Here is a 25,666-nt window from a genome sequence, read left to right as displayed (position 1 = left end):
TGTAATAATATATATATTATATATCCTATGTATACATATATAGTATACATACAATTTCCTAAATTGTGCTTCTTAAATGTGGCAACTTAACACTAATAATATAGGTCAGCATATTCTATTTTTTTATTTACTTACTTCAAGATCCTTATTATAGCACAATCCCAGCACACTTGCTATTTACTGCAATTTTTAAAGCTATCTAGAACAGGAATTTGAGAAAATTCTTATTTCAACTGTAATCTATAAGCAAAGTTCTTTTACTTTTTGAACTTAGCAAATACTAAGTACAAGCCAAACTGACTTTAGAAAAATTAGATTTTTACTGGTTACTCAATGGTCTTCCAGTGGTACAATGTACTCATCTGAACTCCACCCGTTTTCAGTTTCAACACAGCAAATTTCCCATTTGCACTCAGGGCAAATTCAAGAGCATTGAGAAGGTATTGGTTATTACTGAAGATAATTTATGCAATCATAAGCCAAAGATGCTAAGCTCGCAAAAAGAAAACCATACAGGTAAGCAAAGCCCAGACGCTGTGAGACACGCCCTCTCCGTATATAAAGGCTCGGCACTGTCCTTGGTAGCAAGCACTCCTCGGGCTACACTACACCACCATGTCTGTTCGATTCAGCTCCAACAGCAGGCAGTACTCCTCCGCCCGAAGTGGAGGAGGAGGAGGAGGTGGTGGTGGTGGATCATCCATCAGAGTTTCCAGCACCAAAAGCTCCCTTGGTGGAGGGTACAGCTCAGGGGGGTTCAGCGGTGGCTCTTTTAGCCGTGGGAGCTCTAGCGGAGGTTGCTTTGGGGGCTCATCAGGTGGCTATGGAGGCTTTGGAGGGGGCAGCTTCGGGGGTGGCTATGGAGGAGGCAGCTTTGGTGGAGGCTACGGAGGAGGCAGCTTTGGTGGAGGCTATGGAGGAGGCAGCTTCGGTGGAGGATATGGAGGAGGCAGCTTCGGTGGAGGCAGCTTCGGTGGAGGAAGCTTCGGTGGAGGAAGCTTCGGCGGTGGGCTTGGAGGAGATGGTGGTGGCCTTCTCTCTGGAAATGAAAAGGTGACCATGCAGAACCTGAATGACCGCCTGGCCTCCTACATGAACAAGGTCCGGGATCTGGAAGAGTCAAACTATGAGCTGGAGGGTAAAATCAAGGAGTGGTACGAGAAGCACGGCAACTCCAGCCAGCGAGAGCCCCGGGACTACAGCAAATACTACAAAACCATCGAAGACCTTAAAGGGCAGGTAAGTCGCCTTAAACTCCAGGTTTCTGTCGTCCCATGTGTGTAATGCAGACAGATGAAAGGAAGCTAAGCATAGCACAGCTGACCAGTGTCTCTCACCTGGTAACTTTTCCTGTCTAGTGTAACCAAGTCATTTATGAAGGCATGGCCATGTCAACCTTCCTCTAGCATGTGTGTTGCCTGTCTTCCAAGATGACAGACTACTGAGAACCTTATAGGTTTTAACAAACATATATGAGTTCACAGTTAAATATGCTAGATCATATATAAATGTGGGAGCTAAAACAATTTTAAATGAGTATGAGATATATATATAGATATATATATATATGGCTTACTTACAATTATAAACAAGCCATATCCAGCACTAACATTGCAATAACAACTCTCCAGCATAGAAATGAGCTACCCCCTGTCTCTGGGGAATCTGTTAACTACATGTGTAAATTCACCCCTAGAAGTATTTATTAACAAATGAAACAAATACCGACGTGAGTTGCTCAAAGGTTAGCTGCAACACAAACAAATCCCACGCTGTAAAGGAGAAGCTGCAGGAATAACACACTCCCAGCCAGTGCTCAGAAAGGAATCAGGGCTACTGAAAACATGCTCAAGGGGGAAAGTACGGGCAAGTTCGTGAAAGTCGAGGTTTAAATTAGCCTCCCTCCAGATTTTTGAAAGAGAAATATAAAAACACAACTCACCTATGCTAGCCTGAAAAGCCATGAGCCCACCTGACCTTTTCAATAACTTGTGTCTCTCCCTTCAGATCGTCAACCTGACAACTGACAATGCCAATGTCCTGCTGCAGATTGACAATGCCAGACTGGCAGCTGATGACTTCAGGCTGAAGTAAGTTGCGTGGATGTGGTGCAAATAGAGCAGGGGCTTCAAACGACGCCCCTGGACACCCACGACAGCTTTTATGTTCTCCTGAACTCTCCAGAGTCAAACAGTGATGAGCTGTTAAAAATTATTAATTCTGGGGTTAGGGATTTAGCTCAGTGGTAGAGCGCTTGCCTAGGAAGCGCAAGGCCCTGGGTTCGGTCCCCAGCTCCGAAAAAAAAAGAACCAAAAAAAAAAATTATTAATTCTAATCATATCTTTTGGGCAATTATCAAAGAAAGATGTACTTGAAAGTGACAGCTTTCTTCATATCAAACTATTAATTAATATTCCCACATGAACTCATGTGTTACGAATGTTGCTGTGGCATGAAATCAAATCTGTATTTGGACTGTTAGTCAGCCTTTATCCAGGTACACCTTCACCCTCCTGTATATCCAGTGTCTGTATCCTGCTTGTTTCAGGTATGAGAATGAAGTAGCCCTGCGCCAGAGTGTGGAGGCCGACATTAATGGCCTGCGCAGGGTGCTGGACGAACTGACCCTCAGCAAGGCTGACCTGGAGATGCAGATCGAAAGTTTGACTGAAGAGCTGGCTTACCTGAAGAAGAACCACGAAGAGGTGACACAAAATTACACAATTACATCCCCCCCCCCACCTTTAAAGAAAAAAAGCTCATCTCGGTCATGGTGCATTCATTAATTAAATCTAACTGTCCCTCAAACAGGAAATGAAAGACCTTCAAAATGTATCCACTGGTGATGTGAACGTGGAAATGAACGCTGCCCCAGGGGTGGACCTGACTCAGCTGCTCAACAACATGAGAAACCAATACGAACAACTTGCAGAAAAGAATCGCAAGGACGCAGAAGCCTGGTTCAATGAGAAGGTAAAAACTAATCGCCCTTCTCAGCGAAGCCCATGGAGACTTTTTTAGCATGCCCAAACGTTCTCATCTTTTCCCGTTTTTTTGATCCTCTAGAGCAAGGAACTCACCACAGAAATCGACAGCAACATTGAACAAATGTCCAGCCATAAGAGTGAAATCACTGAATTGAGACGCACTGTTCAGGGTCTGGAGATCGAACTACAGTCCCAGCTGGCCCTGGTACGCTAAATTTTATAAACTGGTTTCTATTTTATCCTGCCATTGTTTATGCTAAGAATGACCTGGGGGCAAGAAATTAAAATCGAAATTGCAGCTTTGCGCGGGAAAAGAACTGTTCGCGTAGAATCAGTCGTGCTCAAACTTTGGCAGTATTGCCATTAAGCATGAATCCTATTTACCCTTACTGAATAATTCCCATGTTTCACTATACTTAATAAAACCTTCTTCTCAGAAACAATCGCTGGAAGCCTCCTTGGCAGAAACAGAAGGACGCTACTGCGTGCAGCTCTCCCAGATTCAAAGCCAGATCTCCGCCCTGGAGGAACAACTGCAACAGATTCGGGCTGAAACCGAGTGCCAGAACGCCGAGTACCAACAACTCCTAGACATTAAGACCCGCCTGGAGAACGAGATCCAAACCTACCGCAGCCTGCTAGAAGGAGAAGGAGGGTATGTTGGAAACCCGCAAATAACCCTCAATTGCTTTCCTTCAGAATTCCACTTAGCAAAGCTTACCCAAACCCAAGGAAAAACCAGAGGCTGGAAGGGGAGCAGTAATGATTTCAGGAATTAGGGCTGTGTATATAAATATGTTACGGAAACTAATAGACAAACTTGACTGGATTATACTTTCTTAATATTGCACTGGAGCGCAACCTAACGCTTCCACGTTACAAGTGACCGCATTTGACCCTTCACGCTCTGTTTAGTTCCGGAGGCGGATCCTACGGCGGCGGCGGACGTGGCGGCGGCGGCCACGGCGGCAGCTACGGCGGCGGAAGTACCGGCGGCGGCGGCGGAAGCGGAAGCTACGGCGGTGGAAGCTCCGGCGGCGGTGGCCACGGAGGCAGTTCCGGTGGCGGCTACGGCGGCGGAAGTTCCAGCGGCGGTGGTCACGGCGGCAGTTCCGGTGGTGGCTACGGCGGCGGAAGTTCCAGTGGAGGCCAGAGCGGAAGCGGAGGGTTCAAGACTTCCGGGTCCGGTGGCGGGGACCAATCGTCTAAAGGCCCAAGGTCAGCAGAAACTAGCTGGGGTAATCTGAATTAGTTTTAACTTTCTCCAGCGGTTTTGTTGCTCTTTAAACTCAAGAACTGATTTTAAAACAATGAAAATCTTGAGTTAGATCTTCATTTGTGTTTTTAATCATAGTATAGACACCAGTATTTGAAAATGCCAAATACAGCTTGTATTTTCTTTTTTTCAGAACAACTTGGAAAAGTTGTATTATCTTCCTTTTGTGATAGCTTATTAGTGGCTAGGATCCCTACAAATCTTTTCATCTAAATTCTAATTTATTTTTTTATTATTCGCAGATACTAATAAAACCAGAGTGATCAAGACGATTATTGAGGAGGTGACACCTGAGGGTAGAGTCCTTTCGTCTATGATTGAATCAGAAACCAAGAAACACTTCTACTAAGCTGCTTAGAAGAGTCTCTAAACACAGGCCAACTGTACAGACGTGTGGAAAACAAAATGTCCAGGAAAACACTTCTGTCTTAATGGTCTATGGAAATAGGTTCGCTCCTTGAAATTAAGGGTCTAAAAGGTGTTTTGTGGTTTCTGTATTTCTTCTTTTCATTTATCAGAAAGTGTTCTTTTGTGGAGAAAAAAAAGAAAACTTTCTCATTTACTAATGAATTTCTCATTTACTAATGAATTTCAATAAACTTTCTCACTCATGCAAACTATGAAAATTTGTCAGAATTATTATTTAATTGGGTGGGTGTGCCTGGGGCAGTATGAGTTGTCTGCATGAAAAGGTCCATAATTCCCCCAAGCTTAGTTTTTCTAAAGATACACAATGAGTAGAGAACTCCCAGCTCTCTGGCTGTAACCTGCTTCAGTCTTGGAAATTTTGAAACCATCTCAAATAAGATTTCCAATATAAAAGGAAGTTTCGTATTCTCTTTCTTATTTCTCGTGTTTTCTGACTCTGTTTCCAATTATAATATTGCTTCTCAAGTCTTATATGCCACTTGTAATACATCTTCCGACAAAGTCAACCAGTCCAACAGAAATCATCAAAATAAAATTATTTTGTGTCTGCCAGATGACAGCAGTGAATCCAAACAGACACCTCTAAACCTCCTGCTTCCCCCAACTCTTGATTTGTAATCAATACTCAAGACCTTGTTCTTTCAGTATACACTTAATTATATCTCTCAACCAGACCCCAACCATGCTGGCTAGTTTTGGGTCAACTTAGACACAAGGTAGAGTCATTTGGGAGGAGGGAGCCTCGGTTGAGAAAATGCCTCCCTAAGACTACAAGAAGGCCTGTAGGCATTTTCTTCATTAGTGACTAATGGGGAAGGGCCCAACCCATTGTGGTTCTGGGTTCTGTAAGAAAGTGAGCTGAGCAAGCCAAGGACAGAGTCAATAAGCAACGCCCTCTCATGGCCTCTGTATCAGATCCTGCCTCCAAGTCCCTCCCCTGTTTTCCTTCAATGATGAACAGTGATGAGGAGGCATAAGTTGAATAAACCCTTTCCTTCCCAAGATGCTTTTGCCAGGGTGTTTCACGACAGCAAAAGTAACCCTAAGACATCAACGGGAATTACTCAGTACTCTACTTGGGGTAAAGAGGGAAAGCCCTATGTGCTTTTGGATTGCCCGTGTCCATTGACTAGCAACATCACCATCCTTCTTGACTTGAACTCTAGTGCTTTTCAAGATCTGAGCCCTGATCCCTTGCCATTTCAGTGGGATGACACTAAATAAACCCTACCCTTAAGTATAACACACTTCAGAATGTGGCCAAGGGGGCAGTGCCCCTCCACAGACATTGAGAATCGGGCTCTCTTTTAATATCAAGAATTAAATTAATTTTTTTTAAAAAATTACTTTCTCAATCTATATGCATTGAGATTCCTTGTCTTTGAGTACTTTGCGATTCCTTTGGGATACTAAATCATACCCCAGTGCAATCTAAGCTAGACTATAATACTGGAGAAATGACAGAGTCTGCCTTACACATTGCTTAACCCCACCCTAATGTAGTTGGTCTTTTTTTAGCACAAATTGTTAAGTACTGGTTGAGCAGCAAAATCAATAAGTCATGTCCATGTAAGTTGACCTCCCAAAGTGAACCCAGAGGTACTAGGGACTAAGAATCAAAAAGAGTGTACTTGCTGTCCTGTATAACAACGCTGTCCCTGTATAACAACGCACACGAGACCAACTCTTCTGTGCCATGAACATGTGATTATTTTAAACACATTGTAGACAAACTGGAAATGTTTCTGTTGAGCCAAAAAGGAAAAGAGTATTCGTGATGCCCAGGGCCTTCCATGGGCTAACAGCTTGACTAGCTCTCTGCCTTCATACTTCTTCCCTTACCCTCCAGCAACAGCCACCCCCGTCCTGGCAGACAGCTGTAGAAGTTCGAGGGACTGGACTGTAACTAGTGAGGATGTTTCTAATGTGAATGTGGGGGAAAAGCCATCTAAATGCCAAAAAATCAAAGCCCTGGAGACGTCTCCCTGTTCTTCTGGCATTGGTAGAAAAGGTAGGGGGTGAAACGAGCGGCTCCTTTAAGGAGGCAAGACACGTTCTAAGTGGTAGTGCAGAGAGAACCCTCCAAGCATGAAAAGATGGAGGCAGCACAAACAGCTGTCTGAGGAAGGACAAACCCGAGAGTACACGTCAAGGGTTTGTTACACATCTGAGTATCAACTACGAAAATCTTTCCACAACTACAAATGCCAGGATCCTGATGAACAAAAGGAAGGCCATGGCAACTCCTAGGTATGGCTGAGGAGAAGGTTTTTATTGTAGGTATGAGAAAGAGAACAACCAGAAGCATCTGGAAAAGTCCAGCCTGAACATGGCCATCAGAATAGACAGGGCCATGAGAGGTGAGGGGAAGAACGAGAAAGGAAGAGAAGAGAGAAGGGCAAGAGATGGGACCAGGAGAGGGAGACGAACCAAGAGGAGCATATGGACAAAGAGGCCAAGAAAGGACCAAAAGACTGTATAGCAAAAATGACTGCGTGGTATAGGAAAGACGCTGAGAAATGAGAAGCTCGGGGTCTGGAGAGGTTTAGGCTACAGGGCTGGGGTGCGAAGTGCTGAGAGGAGCCAGGAGTCTGCAACAGATACTTGGGATGCTGGGAGCATCCACTCTGCTAGGTTAATAGGCACCTTAGCCATTTGTCCTGAGGTTCTTGCCCATGTGACATCTACCAGAAGCAAAGGAGACTGGAGTGTGCCCAAGAACATGATTCGGTGGCTAAGATGCATCCATTCATTCGACAAGCACAGTTGTGCAAGCTGTGTCACACACATGCTAGACCTTGGAAGCAAACAAAATCAAGACATAGCCACTTCCTGTCATTCCTGGCACGGATGTGTCCATCAGGGACTAGAGATGGTGGACGAGACACTAAGGCATTCAAATCAGAATGTCACGTCAGGGAAGGGTCACTAGAAAATATGAGCCTTGCATTTACCTGGAAGAGGGCCGAAGCTGGCTAATTGGAAAGAATGTGAACTCTAGGACAGCCAGAGACATGTTTGCAGCGGCGCAGTGTAGCAGCACCCAAGCTCCCCACTGCTACTGTGCCAAGAAAACTTCCTTAGAACCATGATTGATTGCTTGTCCTTGACTTAATCATTTCCCTAAAGTTCATCTCGTTCTGTAAGGGAATATAGCCACAGTTCCTGACCGTGTGGACTTCTACGAGGAACCTTTATTTTTACTGCTACAAGAATAATTCTTGGCTCCTCTCTCTTCCATTCTCTCCTACCCACACCCCAGCTAGTCACTTCTAGGTGCTAGTTAGACTGTCTTCAAAATTATCACAATGCCATCTAGCTCTGTCCTGACTCAGGTCACCTTAACGTCTCCACCAAATTACTGCGGCTGGCTCTCTGGTGATTTCTCCACTGACTTTTATTCCATCACCAGCCATCCCTACACTCCAGCCAGAACAATAACCGAACAAAAACTGCTTACGCTTCTCAACAGTCACCTTTAATGCTCAGAACCTAATTCAAAGTCCCTCCCCTAGCTCAATACACCCCTCGACCAGCTTCCTCCTGACACATTGACATCCATACCTCCTCCAGTTCCTTGAAGGCACCCCACTATTCCTTCCTGCTACAGTTTGGTTGTGCTTTGACTGTGTTCCCCCAAAGTTTCATGTGTTAGAAATTTGGGCTAACACGTGAAAGGATGGCTATGCTCAGAAGTAGTGGGACATGTAGTCAGACTCTTGGCTATTCTGTGGGGTCTTTGTCCTCCGCCCTCCCTCATCCCTTTTCATCCACACTTTCGATGACCTAACACTAGAGTGGAGAGAAGAAAGAATAGAGGGGGGAAGAGGGTGATGTTACATTAGATGACTTCCTGCTGATTATGGGGCATTGGGGTTTTGGGGACAAGTTTGATCTTCGCCATCAGGATATCTAATTTCTTCTTGTTGTTTCTTCTTTGCACACAACTGCTTAACAAACCTCAGCCAACAAGAACCAACCAACAATTCACCAAATGCAACCCTGCCTCTAGGAGACTTGTCATTTGTATATCCTCTGAAGAGCTCCCATGATTCAAAATGTCACACACACACACACACACACACACACACACACACACACACACACTCAGAGCTGGCAAAACCATACCCTTGTCAGAGTATAAGGCAAATCATAGTCAGCCGTTGTGGACAATCTGAAGCAGACCCATATCCCACACCCGGGATTAAAATGAAAACATAGTCTTATAATACTTGGGGGGGGGGGGGTGTTTTCCAAAGAAACCAAAATTCTCATTACAGGGGTCTTTCAGAGTTGACTCCCACTGGGAGTTGATTAAGGCACTGTGAGCACCACCCTTGGAGAGAACTGAGGAAGTTCTCCTGAGATCTGGGTTAGTCCCCTAGAAGTGCTGCTGTGTCAGAGAGGTCCTGACCCCTCTGTCTGTGTTCTGGCTTCTTACCTCACCATGTGACCCCTCCCTTCATAGCACTCCCTCCACAACGCCCAGCGTGAGCTTCTTACAGAGGCTGAGGACAGGACTTTGTTCATGAATGTTCATGAACCTCCAGTGCTGTTAGCTAAAAATATTCCCTTCAATATAAAGTGTTAGGTTTCCGGTAGCTTGCCATAGTAATATAAAATAAAATAACTCCCCTCTAAGACTGCCCCATCCATGTGCCAGCCTAGAAAATAATATTTTTCATGTTTCTTCCATGTGCTTAATGTTATTTCTTTAAAAGATTACCCCAACCTAAACTAGGTACACATGTTTCTTTCCCAAATTTTTAACACAATTTCTATTTTATGGTTATTAGGACAACTCTACACACACACACACACACACACACACACTCCATAAAAGTTGAGAATGTGTCTGTTTTTCTTTCTGCATTACCTGCTGCTAACACAGAGCCTGGTACAGAAATGTTCACTGACTATTTCTTTAAGACTTATTTAATTTTATGTAGTATGGGTATTTTGCCTCCATGCGTCTGAGCATGCCACTCATGCGGTACCTTGAAGGTCAAAACAGGGCAACTCATATGTGGGTGCTGGGAATCCAGGTCCACTGCAAAATAAACACTGTGACCAAAAGCAACTTGAGGGAGGAAAGAGTTTATTTCGTGTTACAGCTCCTGATCACAGTCCATCACGGAAGAAAGCAGGGTGGGAATTCAAACAGGGCAGAAGCCCGAAGGCAGGAACTGAAGCCAGGTCATGGAGGAACTGCTGCCTTTGGGCTTGTTCTCAAGCTCTGGTTCAACTATTTCTTATACCTCCTAGGACAACCTGCCTAGGGGTGAAACCGCCCAAAGTGGGCTGGGCTTTCTCACATCAATCTCTCTCTCTCTCTCTCAATCTCTCTCTCTCTCTCTCTCTCTCTCTCTCTCTCTCTCTCTCTCTCTCTCTCTCTCACACACACACACACACACACACACACACACACACACACACACGACTTGCCTAGAAGCTAATCTGATGGAGGTATTCTCTCAGTCTAAGATCCTTCTCCCCAGGTGGCACTAGTTTGACAAAAGGAAATGTCTCCTTTTCTTATTTCCAGTTTTCTCAAGATTCATCCGAGATGATGCACTAGACGCTCCTATGGAATCTGTACAGCACACTATCAATACAAGGCAGTCTGGTCTTACATTAATCTCTTCCAGCTGAGGGCCACAGTTCTGCCCGAAAGACCAGTGACATCCATTTGAAGGGCAGCACCGCCCCCTGGTGGAAATAACGGGTAGGGGCAAGTATAGCCACCAACGGATGGTCAGAGAGCTTATTTATTTAAACATGTGCTTCTTAGGAGTTTTTGATTTGTATGTGTGCCATTGTATTCTTAATTGGTGAATAATGCTCACACACATATATATATATTTTATATACTGTATTGTCTTGAAATATGTATAATTGAGAAATGACTAAATTAAACTGACATATCACATACCTTTTTTATGATAGGGACACTTAAAATCTACTTGTATTAAATACGTTGTTTTCCCTCTTATTTTGACACAAAATGTTCTCTCGGAAATGTTTTATTTGCATGTGAATCATATACAACAAATTAGTTGCCTGCTCATTACGCAATTTTAATTATAATAATTAGAAGCAATAGTAGTAGTAGCCATTTATTAATAATCAAGCACTGAAGATACTTTAATTATTAATATATGCTAATGTGCTCCTTTAGTGTTTCGATTTCAACAATTCAATCAGAAGAATGGTTTTACAATGCGTAAACAATTCAGACTGTGGATGCCAATATGTAAAGTAGGTATGCAAATCAGCGTGCATCACGAGTAATTATTCATAGGTAAAATAGTCTCCTGGAGTCACTTTTCTTCAAGTGTGTGGTCCCCCGCTAGGTTGCCCTGCTCTAGCTGATGGCCCCACGTCTGTGATTCAGGCACTGATACCTCAGACACACCGGGTTTAGGAAAATAGAAAAACAAGAAGTTGGGAAGGGGATGTGTGCACGTAGGTCTGGGAGGAGTTTGGAGAGGGGTATGGCTGTGATGGAAACAAGTTGCATTCATCTCTGAAATTCTCAAAGAGTAAGTGAATCTCCAAGTCACCGTGACCAGACAAGTTTACGCCCAGTGTGTGCCTGGTAATCCGGAATAAAATGCTTGACATGTCTGGGTCTTATTTATCTAACCTACTAATAAGGAACTAAGTTAAGAGGTATCTGGGGCTCTTCATAACTGTGACGATGTCCTGCAGCTTTGCTAGGTCGTGCATTTAAAGACTATACCAATGCTGACCACAGCACCAGCCAGCCAGCCAGGTTGGTGGTAATTCATGTCCTGGCAACACCAATCAGGACAGTCAGTATCCTCGAGATGACACCAAGACCATACCATGTCTCCACCTGAAACTGAAGCCGGTCATTTCAAAGTCCCCCCAATCCTTCCTTTCTCCTGTCCTTTCAACCATCCTCACCCCACCCTTCTGGGCCACTGTCCCAGGGAAGTTTCCTTCACTTTCAGCTTCACTTCCCCAGCGTGTGCACAGACACACACACACACACACACACACCAGCCCCACCATCAATCAATAGGGCTGCCATTTATTGAATCAGTCCACTTTCTAGACTGATGAGATGGAAAATTTAAAGTACATTTTGACAATTTATTTGAAATGTTTCTGAAAGCAACTCTGATAAAAGAAAGGAAGGGAAGGAGAGAGGGAGAGAGAGAGAGAGAGAGAGAGAGAGAGAGAGAGAGAGAGAGAGAGAGAGTGCATTTAATGGAGAATCTGCCTTACAGCATTAACTATTCAATGTGTCTTTCCTCTAGATGTCCTAGCAGTAACATCTGTCAGAAGCCCCTCATTAGTCCCTGTCCCTGTCTCTCTCCCTACTGGTGCACTCTCTCCTCCCAGTTTTCAGCTTCTGTCTTCTCTCCCTCCTCTGGTGTCACCCTGAATCTTTCCTTTCGCTTCCACTCCACACACCCCATCTATGAACTTTAAGACAGATAATACAAATAAACCCATCTTCCGTCCATCCACAATGCTACGTCCAGCTTTGTGACACTTAATTCTTTTTCAATTTATTTGTGTGTGTGTGTGTGTGTGTTGTGTGTGTCTGTGTGTCTGTGTGTCTATGTCTGTATCTGTGCAATGCTATGCCCTCCATATAGAGGTCAGAAGACAACTTCCAGTGTCAACCCTAACCTTCAACTTTGTTTGATGTAGGGTCTCATTGGTTTTGTTTTGTGATATGCTAAAATGCTTTTACAGAAGATGGCACCCAAATGCCCCTTACCACATACTCTTGTCAGCCCATCATCAAAGGATATCAGCAACTGGCTGCAGGTCCATTTCTCTCACCTCCGACATCACGATTCCATGTCCACTTAACATCATGGTCCACTTGTTCCTCGTTCCATAGCCCATATCCGTTGAGCCCAGTCCCTGTGGCTGGTTTCTGGATTTGAACGGCATCTACCTATTTTAAAATTCTGTACATTGGTCTCCCCTCTCCAGTTGCTAAAGTTTGAATGTGGTTTGCGTATGTCTTGAGGTTTCTGTGCTGGAAACTTGGTCTCCAGGTGATGGCTTTGAGGGAGTGGAACCTTTCAGAGGTTACACGCCGCGGAAGGCAATTGGCTCAGTGTTCATTAGGGACTCTGCCTCAAAAAGGACTCACACAGTTTTGCTTGTGGGACCCAATCAGCTCTTGTGGAAGGGCTGTTTTAAAGCAAAGCCATCCCCAAGTATTTGCTTCTTCTTCAGAAGCTTTTCCCTTCCCGTTTCTCTACCACATTGTGATGAAGACAAAGGGACCGTCACCAGAAGCTGAAAAGATGGTGCTGCCCAATCACAGATTCTCAGTTTCCAAAACTGTCAGTTAGAGAGATCTCTTTTCTTTATAAAACAGCCAGCCTCGGGTGTCTTGTTAAAGCAACAGAAGTCGATTAACATTGAACCAACCTCCCCTCAGCTTTACCCAAGACATGCTCACTCTGGCCTCCTCTGTGACACAAAGACATCCAATGACTCAAACTCTTTCATCAGCTTATCTGTCTCTCTGATTTTGATCCTTCCTTCTTTATAATTATGTAGCCAGACACCCCGGTCATTTTCTCTAGAGCACCAGGAATCTCTTTGGCAGTCTTTTCCTTCAGATCCCCTGAAACCTACATCACTCTGTCTACACTATTCCTTCCAAATACATCATCGAGCATCAACTCGAAATGAGAACTGTGCCCTCAGTTCTGCATGCCAACCCCTTCACACCTTGCTGGCCAGGCGTTTGCCCAGAGCAATGAGCTTACTCTAAATATTGATTCTGCCTATTGGCAGCCATCTGTATCTGGGGTATCCAGCAACCTCTCAAATTCAGTTAGTCAGAAATTAAGCTTAGTGTTCCCACCTTAATCCCATCTCAGTCAACATTATGAATTCCCAGCTATGAAATCAGTTATAAGAGCTAGCCCCAGCCCCAGCCCCAGCCCCAGCCCCAGCCCCAGCCCCAGCCCCAGCCCCAGGCCCAGGCCCAGGCCCAGCCCCAGCCCCAGGCCCAGCCCCAGCCCCAGGCTCAGGCCCAGCCCCAGCCCCAGGCCCAGCCCCAGCCCCAGGCCCAGGCCCAGGCCCAGCTACTGTGTACTTGGCATTGCCTTCTTTGATCAGCCTGAGATACATGGCAAATTCCAGGCCTGGTCAATAGTAAGATCCTGTCCAAAAAAAAGAGAGAAAGAATTCTTCCTTTACTCTCATATGTTAATCGATAACCACTTCCTCCCTACTCCCCCATCTTCTGTACACGACCATCTTCCTCTTTCCCACCTGGCCATTCTTCTACTTCTGTACTCTGCCTTATCAACTCGTTTCAGCTTGATTCCTTTGCTGCATTTTTATTAAAATATAATTGCATCATTTCCCGCCATTCAATTCTTTCCTTCAACTCCTCCCTCGCCCCTCGCCCCTCCCCCCTCCCCCGCCTCACTCCTACTCCCTACTAGGTTCCTGGCCTCCTCTTCTTTTATATATATATATATATATATATATATATATATATATATATATATATATATATATATATATATTATATAAAAGGACTGTAACAGCGTCTCTTCGTGTCTGCAGTATTGAGCTCCCATCTTCCATAGTATACTAGACACGGTAGCCACAGACTGTGTCACCGGCCCACATGTGTGTCACAGCTACGGAAAGGAGGAATTACCAAGGATGTACTTATTTAAAATGACACGGTTTTTGTTCTCAGGGGATAAAATACCTGTTTCCGTAGCTAATAGTCCTTCATCCACCTGCATAGTAAACCAGGAAGACAGGGCCTGTCTCTGTCTCACTTAGCCTGTGACACTGGATCAGCCCCTGTACGGGATAATGACAGCGTGTTCACAGGGTCTCTGGATGAAAGAAAAGGATTAGTCATTCAAAATTAAAAGTCAAAATAATGAGCTTAATATAGAACTAAACCCTACTTTGTGTACGATAACAAATAACCTGAAGCTAGGGGGGTGGGGGGGTTGCTAGGCATTAATTACTTTTTAAATCACCCAATTATGCATCATTTCATGCTAATCTAAATGATGCCATTTCTCTCTCAGCAGACACCACTCAACTCGAGACGGCCCCCACAACCGTGTATAAAAGCTCAAAGAACCCACAAGCAGGCAACGTTCCTTTGAAATTACAACTGCCCGCGGACCCGTGGAACGTTTGCCTGGCACCATGTCTCTCCGGTTTTCTGGCGGATCCAGGCACGCTGGCCTACAGTCAGGATCCCTCAGGCCGCCCAGCGGAGGCGCAGGCTTTGCTGGGAGCAGTGCGGCCTGCGGTTCAGTTGCTGGTAGTGGATTTTCTTGGGCCTTGGGAGGGACACTGTGCAGTGCTCCTGGTGGGAGCCACGCTACTGGTGCCCTGGGAAATGTCACTTGTGTTGGCTTCGCTGGAAGTGAAGGAGGGCTCCTCTCTGGAAACGAGAAGGTCACCATGCAGAATCTCAACAACCGCTTGGCCTCTTACCTGGATAATGTGAAAGCTCTGGAGGAAGCGAACACTGAACTAGAGAGAAAGATCAAAACTTGGCATGAGAAATACGGACCCGGATCTTGCCGTGGGCTTGACCGTGACTACAGCAATTATCATCTAACCATTGAGGACCTTAAAAGCAAGGTAAGGTCACAAACTTGAAACTGGCCAAGTAGTTAAAACTTAATAACTTTCGGCAAAAGTATATAAAACCACAAAGGGAAATGCTTCGTGGCTGTTCTCTAACTTGCATTTAATTTTAATAAATAATTCTTCCCGTTACTCAAAATTAGGAGCCTTGATTCAATACTTTCAATGTAGCTAAAAGACTAATCCCACTGTGTACTTTGAAATGCACTTATAGATAATAAATCATTATATTCTAAAAATTATGCAATTATCTGAGAATGAATTTAAAACATTACTCTTTTAAAATTAAATTATAAACATTCTGATAATTGCATAAGTCTAAAAAACGGATGCAGGGGCTTGATTATTTTCTAAGTAATAAATAACAAAAGCAAGGTTATTTCTGTTAACTTCCTTTTAATTTCCTCTAGGTCATCTCTTCCACGGCTGCTAACGCTAATATAATTCTGCAGATTGATAATGCCAGACTGGCTGCTGACGATTTCAGACTAAAGTAAGTGACAGTGACAGTCATGGCCCCGAAACTGAGCCCCTATGTGTTAATGTTGCAAAAAAAAAAAAGTTCATTTTCATCTCAAGTAAAATTACAGCCTAAAGGAATGAAAGGATTTCTGTTAGAAAAATGACAATTAAGTGAGAACGTTACCTATGCCTTCCGTCCTTGGAAAAAGCTGCCCTTGCTTCTCCACGTCTGCCTAAAGTAATGTGAAGCACGCAGTAAATGCTCAGGGACTACTGTCCACTCCCTAAGAATGCTAACCTAGGGCCTGGAGGAATGGCTCAGGAGTTCAGAGCACTGACTGCTCTTCCAGAGGTCCCACGGTCAGTCCCCAGCACCCAACTCACGACTCTTTGTAACTCCAGTTCCAGGGGATCTGACATCCACATACATGCAGGCAAAACACCAATGCATATAAAAAATAAGTAAAACTTTTTCTAAGATGTTAACTTAGATAGGATTATGAAATGGCTGCTGTCACTTAACGGGCACTTCCGTCTCTGTGATTGGTTAGCTGCTCCTTGTCCTGCCCAGATTTGGAGGGACAGATCTTTATGCATAGCTGTTTTGTTTTATGACAAGGACTCACTCTGTAACCCAGGCCAGTCTAGAACTCACAATCCTCCCGCCTCCAGCTCCTGAGTTCTTAGAATACAGACATGAGCTACCCCACAGGGGTATTTTTCTGTGGATTCTTATATTTAGAGTCCTGGTCTGATTTCAGATTTCCAGCTGACATCTTCGACTTCTTGAAGAGGTCTAGCGTGTACTGAAATTCATCTAAATCCACTCCCTCCCCTCAAGGTATGAAAACGAACTCACCCTTCACCAAAATGTGGAGGCCGACATCAATGGATTGCGTCGCGTCCTGGACGAGCTGACGCTCTGCAGGACGGACCAAGAGCTGCAGTATGAATCCCTGAGTGAGGAGATGACTTACCTCAAGAAGAACCACGAAGAGGTAGGAGAAGCTTCCCTCTAACCAACACAGCTCTGCCCGTGAAAAGTCTAGGGAGGGAGGTTGTTGCTGTTCTAGCACGAATCCGGACTCACGGAGACCACACACAGAATCTACTTGCCTCCCACGAGAACATTAGAGGAAGGAAAGTTAGGAGACAGAAAGAGACCGCTAGAGAGCAAGAAGAGTTACGAGACAGACATAGATAGAGACAGAGGGGAAGGGGGGGGATTTGTACAGCACAGCACCAGAAGGCCCCAGGGATGTTTGGCAGGACAGTGATCACACACACACACACACACACACACACACACACACACACACACCAAGGAAACCAGGAGAGGGAAGGGAAGGAATGACAAGCCCCAGGGAAGGACTGGAAACACTACAGGATCCATGTCTTCTTAAAGGCACAGCCACGGAAAGAAGGCAGCTTTGATGGCACTGAGGGTGGGGTAGAAAAAGCACTTGCATTGTGCCACCCTGAGAGCATTTACCACACTCTCTGTGGCAGGTGCCATCAGTCTAACTGCAACTAGTTTGATAGTTTGATTTTTGAAAATCCACAGCGACAAGAATTTTCCTTCGTATGGAATCTTACAGAAAATTTTAAAATACAGAAATACATTAAGAGTAGCTTTTTAGGGGAGATCTATACACATGGATGGATAGATAGATAGATAGATAGATAGATAGATAGATAGATAGATAGAGAGGAGGAACGGATAGAGAGAAAAAGGAGAGGGAGAGAGAGAGAGAGAGAGAGAGAGAGAGAGAAATCTTAACTAAGAAGTCAGATTCTAGTTTAAGGAAACAAAAGTCAGCCAGGCATGGCAGTACATACCTGAGGCACTTGGGAGGTGGAGGCAGGCAGGGGCATGGGACCTGGAGGCCAGTCTGGGCTACATAGCAAGTCCCTGTCCTGGGATAGGGGAGAAACCTGAGATATTAACACTGTGAGATCCAAATGAAAAGATCAGCTACTCAGTGGACTGGGATAGATGCCACAGCTGAACGGTGTAGCCGCTAAGAACAGGAGTCGGGAGTCCAGTCCATTCTGCCTCTGGCCAGATCCCAGTGAGCAACTTAGGCAGCTGTCTTCTCCTCTCTGTGCTCCACTCCCCTCATCTGTGAAGGGAGTGCCTGTCTCATAAGGATGCTCAGACTTGTAGCACTTGCTCAGAGCAGCGTCTGAGCAATGGTCATTCAAATAAATGGCTATTAGCATCCCTTGGGTGAAATTCCACAGTGGCTGGGATTGGGGGCAGGCGGAGGCTGGGTTTTCCTCTGTCTCCCAAGTGCTGGGATTAAAGACGTGAGCCATTACCTGCTGGTTCAACTTTATAATCCCAGCTTTTTGGAAGCTGAAGCAGGATAATTCCCTAATTCAAGGTCCAGCCTGGGTTACATAGTGAGTTCCAGCTTAGTCTGGGCTCCAGAGTGAGATTCTGTCTCATAAAAACAAGGATGGATAGACGGAAAGAAGGAAGGAAGGAAGATGGATGAATGGATGGACGACAGCCTTGAACACAGACTAAATAGCACCCATAAATTATTCATCACTCTGGGGACTTTGGGACCTCTAAACCCTTCTCAGATGGCATGTGGACAGTCGCTTGCATTTCACTTTAGGAAATGAAGGTTCTGCAGTGCGCAGCCGGAGGTAACGTGAATGTGGAGATGAACGCGGCCCCGGGCGTGGACCTCACCGTCCTGCTGAACAACATGAGAGCCGAGTACGAGGCCCTGGCTGAGCAGAACCGCAGGGACGCCGAGGCCTGGTTCCAAGAGAAGGTGAGGGGAGCTAGACCTGCTCTGTCTATGGTACCCTAGCAGGCCAGACTCAGTGTGACCCTGTGCACCCTTCCTTCCAGAGCGCCACGCTGCAGCAGCAGATCTCCAATGACTTGGGCGCAGCCACCTCAGCCAGGACTGAGCTGACAGAGCTGAAGCGCTCCCTGCAGACGCTGGAGATCGAGCTGCAGTCACTCTCAGCAACGGTAGGTGCTGACCCCAGACCGCCTGAACTTCTGGTTCCCAAAAACCGAAGAGAAGCTTTTCTTTTCTTTCCTGAAAGGGGCGCACGGGGGATGGGGGAGGAACAGCAGTAAAAGCATCCTAGGAGACAGAAAGAGGCAGTGTCTTCCTCACAGACGTCTTGATACTGCTAAGTTCCTTCCTGGACGGCGCCCAGAGTTCATTGTGGTTAAAAAAAAAAAAGGTCTGGCACCCAACTCCACCCTGTACATGGTTCGTTCAGCGCCCCAGAGCATGCTGGGCAGTGTTGTTTCAGTTAAAACATTAAAGGACAGGACTAGCGTTCCTCGTCCACATGGGCCATCATCTCCGACTACTCGGAAAGGCATATTAAGAGACAGTACACAAGGCTGGAGAGGTAGGTCTGCAGTTAAAAGAACCCACTCTTTTAGGGGAGCCAAATTTAATTCTCAGCACCCATAAGGCAGCTAACAACTATCGGTAGCTCCATCCAGTCTCGCGGTATCTGATACCATATTCTGTCTTCTGCAGACATTGTATACCTGAGGTGCACACGCATACAGGCAAAACAGCCGAACGCATAAATTTTTTTAAAGAAAAGTACATGTCAACCCAGGCGTGGGGGCTATCTTCCCTCTCACCTACTCTGGTAAAGTTCTCATACCCCAGCACACACCCCACAGCCTGGCACTCAGCCTCTTAGGAATATCTGGGCCACGGAGAAGACTTCGATAGTTACCATGGAAACAACCTAGAAACCTACTTTCTGTCAAGGCTGTGAGCTGACAGCATCCGTAAGGCTTGACTTTGAGAAGTGTGGCAAGCCGGTGGCCCAAGGATTCCCCATCCTCATTACAAAAGGTTTTGCAATCCCTGAAGACACCAGGGTGTCACATGAACAAAGAAAGTGCTACTATAAAAATCAGAACAGTGAGTCAGCCACAAAGGAAATCACGGCTCAGTAGACTAAGAAAGACCTTTTGGTTTAGCCAACCTGAAAACACAGTCGCAGTGTTCTATCACTTAGTATTTAGACAGAAGATTTACCATTGGCTGAGCCTCGGTTTACCCAGCATGCCCCTCTTCCCCTCACTCTCCGTTCAGCAGCCTCTCTAGCCCTTCCTTCTGTATTCTCTCTTCCCTAAAAGCATCAGAACTCCGCATGATCTTCTGCTGCTGCAGGGATGAAGCCTCCCTGTTTCTGAAAAAACAGGATAGGCAATAAACTCTCAAATGTCCTCATCAGAATTAGAAGCATTTTCACATAGAAGCAATGCTGTCGTGAAGCAGTTAGATTCTCGGCTCAGATCACCCATCCCGGGGGTCAGGAAATCGGGTCAGGAAATAACCCACCCTGCAAAATCCGTTTAACAGCCAGTGCAACCAAGCTATAAAGTAATACTTGTAACCTAGCTTCCATACCCAAGATTCTTTGGTCAAGATAAATCGCAAGTTCAGTTTCCCACAGGGAGAACACAAGTCAATTACAGGTTGGAGGTTAGCTCTGTGTAAACACCCACGTGTTTGCTTCCTGTGTTGCGCCAACTTCCAAGTTCATCTGGTTCTTTCTCATCAGCACTCAACTTTCCCAGTAGAAGGCAGTTAAGAGAGATGCTGCCCCCTTCCGGCTTCCCAGGGTATAAGCCATCTTATAGACTATCCTAGGGAAGAAAGGCTTTGAGGCTTTGAACTGCGGTTATGCCCCTCCCTGACACCTTGGTAGCCTGCACCTTTTCTTTCTTATTACCATCTCTGTCACCTTCTGCTCGCTTGCTCCTGGAGAGCCCAGGAACCTGTCCAAATGCTGCAACCAGACTAAATCAGGATCGTAAGGGTCTCGGCCCCATTAGACCCTCACATGCCTGTCATGATGACTATCTCACTACATAACTACTTCTTTGCAACCCTAGGATTGAGTTGCTTCATCATATGTTGGTGATACACAAACTTATCCTTAAAATTAGAATGCTATTAATGCAAAAAGGAAGTAAGCTAGGGAGCTGGGGGACAGCTCTGCCGGGAAAGGGCTTGCCGGGCAAACATAAATAAGGATATGAGTTTTATCTCTAGGACTCCGTAAAAGAAGCCAGGCATGATAGCATGAGCTTGGAATCCCAGTGCTGGGAAATAGAGACAAGAGGATCCCTGGGGCTCACTAACCAGCCAGTGTAGCTTAATCAGTGAGCCCAGGCTGTCGAAGGAAGGAAGGAAGGAAGGAAGGAAGGAAGGAAGGAAAGAAAGAAAAAGAAAGAAAGAAACAGGGTAAGGAAACAGAAAAAGAAAAAAGTATTACCTGAGGAATGATACCCAAGAATGTCCTCTGGTCTGTCTCTCTCTCTCCCTCCCTCTCTCCCTCTTTCTCTCTCTCTCTCTCTGTCTCTCTCTCTGTCTCTCTCTCTGTCTCTCTCTCTCTCTCTCTCTCTCTCTCTCACACACACACACACACACACCAGAGAGAGAGAAGGCATTTAAAATTCAAATGCATTTATTATGTAAACGCTTGAATCAACTGCCTCCAAAAATGCCAGGCAGAGGCTTGCACCTCCTTCTAACAGAGGCGTTATGTCCTGTGACGTAAGAGCAGTAGTCATGCCACAGGAAGACAAGGGAAATGAGAGAGTGGAAGAGGCACTAGACATTCTGATAATGATTAATATCAGAGGTAGTAACTGCCCGGACACATATATTTCCGTATGATAAGACAAAGAGGGAAATTACCGTAATTGAAGGAGGAATCATGGGGCAGGACAAATTACAGTCTAAGGAGAGAGGAAATGAGGTACTCTTAGGACATAGTGTAGACACCATGACCTGCATGTAATGAGCGCCGGGGCCTTGAGAGCCCACCCTGCTAAAGGATTTATTCAGTCTGAACAGCTTTAAAAAGAGGACTGTGGTGAACGACAGAAAAATCAAGAATGGATTACAAAAGAAACCAATAGTCCAGTGGGTCTAGGGATAGGACAAGAGCTGTTGAGAAGTGAAGTTTTGGTATAACAGTCAACCCTCCAAAGCTATTTTAAAATATAAATTATCCTTTATATTGGGGTTGGGGATTTAGCTCAGTGGTAGAGCGCTTGCCTAGTAAGCGCAAGGCCCTGGGTTTGGTCCCCAGCTCCGAAAAAAAGAAAAAAGAAAAAAATTATCCTTTATAGATTTCTTACCGTGCTGTGCCCCAAAAGTGCTTTTATATACGTGTTTGTCTTAACAAAAACTGTTAACAAAATCTTAACAGTCAAACATCTTGGGGGAGGAGCAGTGAGATGCCTCAGGGGACAAGGGCATTTGCTGCCAAGGCTCTCAACCAGAGTTTGATCCCAAGAACCCATATGGTGGAAGGAAAGAATCAATTCTGCAGGTTGTCCTGCGATCTCCACGTTTGCTGTGGCACATGCTTACACACAATCGCTTGCACACACGCACGCACGCACACACACACACACACACACACACACATATACACGCGGCGCACATAAATATTAAAATAAAGTCTTGGGTGGGGATCATTTATCCCTTTTCAGGCCATTCAGTGCTTGTTCACCCAAGGTTAATAACAGGCTCCACCTCCTTTGTTGTGGTGACGAGACCCTAACCTGCCTGGGGAGTGGTCCTGGAGGGTACTGAGAAACCCAGGACTGGGTGCTCCTCTAATGATTTCATCCCTTACTGTGATCTTTGATGTTTCAGAAACACTCTCTAGAGTGCACCCTAGCGGAGACCGAGGGCAACTACTGCTCGCAGCTGGCTCAGATCCAGGCTCAGATCAGCGCCCTGGAGGAGCAGCTTCACCAGGTGAGGACGGAGACCGAGGGCCAGAAGCTGGAACATGAGCAGCTGCTGGACATCAAGGCTCACCTGGAGAAGGAGATCGAGACCTACTGCCGCCTCATAGGCGGAGACGAGAAGTAAGATCCGTGGGAAGTCCCCAACAACAACCATGCTCTACCCCTCAGCGTTCAATGCTTTCAGACTGTGGTTTCTCTGTCCCACTGCACAAAAATGCACATCCTTCTCCTGCCTCTAAATAGAGGAACCGTTTCCTCTATATTTCGTACATCACAAAGTCCCCTTATCTACTGCGGATGACTCCTGTCATTCCTGCACAAGTTCCCCACTACTGTCCACGTTAAGCCTTGGAATTTGAAGATTCTCCTGACCCCTGTCCCTCCTCCAAGTCCCCTGAACAAGACCCCAGGACACATTCTATATGTATGTGTGGCTCCTAGGATATTTTTGTTGCATATTTTTATATGTAGCTCTTAAGCTAATAACGTACTTTTTAAATTATTGGATTAAAAAAATCGAATGGGAGGGACTGGGAAGATGGCTCAGTGGGGGAAGTGCTTGTCTGGCGAGAGCCTGCCTTTGATCTCCAGCACATTTGTAAATGCTGAGGGCAATGGCTGTACTTGGGGTCAGGGGAGAGACTGCGGATGCTGAGTGCTCCCTGGTCAGCCAATCGAGGTGATTTGTGTGCTGTCGGTTCATGGAGAGACCCTGTCTTAAACAGGGTAGAAGGACTGAGAGATGGCTGAGAGGTTAGGAAGCACGTGTTGCCCTTGCAGATGACAGGTTTAGTTCTCAGCACCTGTAGGATTCACACCATTCTGTACCTCCAGTTCTTGGGAAACTGATGCCCTCCTCTAGCCTCTGAGGGCACTACATGCACGTGGTGCATACACATGTTTGCAGGTGAAATGTTCATGCATGTAGAATAAAAATTAATAAGTCTCTGTCTAAAACAAAGGGTGAGAGCAATGAGGGAAGGTTCCTCATGCCAACCGACACACAGCCACACTCACACACATACACTCACACACATACACACTCACATACACACACTTACTCATATACACATACTCACACACATACACACTCACACACATACACATACACACATACACACTCACACACATACACTCACACACACTCACACACACATACACTCACACACATACACATACTCACACACATACACACTCACACACATACACACTCACACACATACACACACTCATACACATACACACACTATACACATACACACGCTCACGCACACACTCACACATATGCACACATACATACCCACACATGCACACATACACATATTCACACACACAAGCACACACTTACAAACACATACACTCACACACATACACTCATATTCATACACACACATACACACACTCACTCACACGCTCACTCACACACACACCCATGAACACACTCACACACCTACATACATACCTACATGCACTCATACACATACACATACTCACATACATACTCACACACATACACATACACATACTTACAAACACACACACATATATACATCTATGCACACACACTCATATACACATACTCACAAACACACTTTCACACACATGCACACACACATTCACACACTCAACAAACACACACACAATCACAAACATACTCACATACACACATACACATTCACATACACATACCACCAACACTACCACTACCAAAAAGAAAAAAATGGAAATATTTTTAAATCTGCTCTTTAGATAACTTGTAATCACTTCCTGCTCCTGCACACAGATCATATTTTTTCAAAAGTAAAATTGAGATCTGTTGAGTCATTAGTTCAATGAAAGTTTCCTAAGTGATAATGGACACCAATATAAAATAACAAAGTTTTCTTCCCTCCAGTTCCTGCTCTAGCTCAAAGGGTTTTGAATCTGGAACCTCGGGGAATTCATCCAAAGGTAACAAAAACCTCGTTTGATTTCTATAGCAGAAAATCCCTTTACATCAATGGCTCTCACGCATAGTAGCAATGTCTACAGTTAGGAAGTTTTAAGTAAAGTGCTCTGTACTAGAAATGTTCTCCAAACACCCCAAACTCTTATTTTAAGCCCATAACCCTCCCCCAGTGTGTGCGATGCAGTGCGAGGAGCCAAGCAATGGTGTCCTTCTTCACGTAAACTCTCGGGGCAGAATACGGCCATTCACCTGTGTTTTCTTCTCTAGATGTATCCAAAACCACACTGGTGAAGACCGTGGTTGAAGAAATAGATCCGCGTGGTAAGGTCCTGTCCTCCAGGATCCACTCCATCGAGGAAAAGATGACCAAGATAAGCAACAGCAAGGCTGAGCAGAGGGTTCCCTTCTAGCTGCCACGCTGGGAAGGGGGGGGGGGGTAGCTTGGGGACGGAGCCAGCATGGCTGCACAGTTCTAAAACTCAGGGAGAATGGAAACGCTTTCTTCTATTACAGATAAGTGACCTTAGACAAAATACCTGCTTTCTTAGTGACTGTCAAAGGATGCTGGGTGTTTGTGTCCAAATAAAATAACTGATGGTAACACACTTCTGTTTGCTAGTGACTAATAACGAGTTGTGATTTTTTTCACCCCCGTAGGTAGACCTTTATGGAAAACGTCTTTATCGAATTTCACTCTAGTTTTCAACAACAACTAACAATTCGATCACACGGTATTTAAAAATAAATATCCACTAGGCATAATCTTCAAATCCCACCACATCTGCATGAAGTAAACACGGGGGTCGAGGGTACTGTCAGAAAATTCTCCTGCAACTGACACATTCTACCACTAGATGGCGCACGTCTGGTGTTTTTGTTAAAATGGCTCAAACTAGCTCAAGCTGCCACACAGACTTCTGGGATACCCCCATCTAACCAGAAAAAAAAGATCTCTGAAAAGATCTACCGCAACCAAGTCCAAGTTGATGGCTTTCCAGGAAAGACTATAGAAGCTTTGCTCCGGGAAGCCCCAGACAGAAATTTAGGCATTGCCAACCACAGGGTCCACTGCAAATACTCAGTTTTGAAGTTGTTAAGAAAGAGCAGTAGACTGTTGGGCACAACCACATTCCCATAAAATTTTATTT

The 25,666-nt window shown here is 45.2% G+C and overlaps 2 protein-coding genes and 1 long non-coding RNA gene across 5 annotated transcripts; 2 read left to right on the top strand and 1 right to left on the bottom strand.

The window, feature by feature from the left end:
* The first annotated feature begins 303 nt into the window (after positions 1-303).
* Krt10 (keratin 10) lies at positions 304-4,889 on the top strand. Of its 2 annotated transcripts, none has more exons than XM_087573532.1 (8): positions 304-1,239; positions 2,008-2,090; positions 2,549-2,705; positions 2,812-2,973; positions 3,067-3,192; positions 3,425-3,642; positions 3,903-4,205; positions 4,506-4,889. In XM_087573532.1, exons 1-8 carry the CDS (start codon positions 616-618, stop codon positions 4,510-4,512), a joined length of 1,680 nt encoding a protein of 559 aa, XP_087429658.1. In that variant the 5' UTR covers positions 304-615; the 3' UTR covers positions 4,513-4,889.
* Positions 4,890-14,830: 9,941 nt separating this feature from the next.
* On the top strand, positions 14,831-25,123 carry Krt28 (keratin 28). 2 transcript variants are annotated; one of them, NM_001415700.1, is given in 8 exon segments: positions 14,831-15,324; positions 15,741-15,823; positions 16,634-16,790; positions 18,420-18,581; positions 18,662-18,787; positions 22,473-22,690; positions 24,465-24,520; positions 24,786-25,123. In NM_001415700.1, coding segments are annotated over 8 exon segments (1,389 nt in total). In that variant the 5' UTR covers positions 14,831-14,880; the 3' UTR covers positions 24,929-25,123.
* Positions 15,133-16,859, bottom strand: LOC108352132 (uncharacterized). Its single transcript, XR_015632104.1, has 3 exons — positions 16,770-16,859; positions 15,977-16,025; positions 15,133-15,213 (listed from the first exon to the last, which is right to left on the bottom strand). It is a non-coding gene; the product is annotated as an uncharacterized LOC108352132 (long non-coding RNA).
* Positions 25,124-25,666: the final 543 nt, after the last annotated feature.

Source organism: Rattus norvegicus, chromosome 10 (genome assembly GCF_021556685.1).
Source record: "Rattus norvegicus strain SHRSP/BbbUtx chromosome 10, alternate assembly SHRSP_T2T, whole genome shotgun sequence".
Lineage (NCBI taxonomy): Eukaryota > Metazoa > Chordata > Mammalia > Rodentia > Muridae > Rattus > Rattus norvegicus.
The sequence above is the reverse complement of the archived record's forward strand: the minus strand, read 5'-3'. Positions and strand labels throughout refer to the sequence as shown.

Bases quoted from the DNA above. Each gene is read 5' to 3' on its own strand.
- Krt10 (XM_087573532.1), top strand. From the start codon at position 616: ATGTCTGTTCGATTCAGCTCCAACAGCAGGCAGTACTCCTCCGCCCGA. The intron at 2,974-3,066 runs GTAAAAACTAAT...TTGATCCTCTAG, and splicing joins AAGCCTGGTTCAATGAGAAG to AGCAAGGAACTCACCACAGA. The intron at 3,643-3,902 runs GTATGTTGGAAA...CGCTCTGTTTAG, and splicing joins CTGCTAGAAGGAGAAGGAGG to TTCCGGAGGCGGATCCTACG.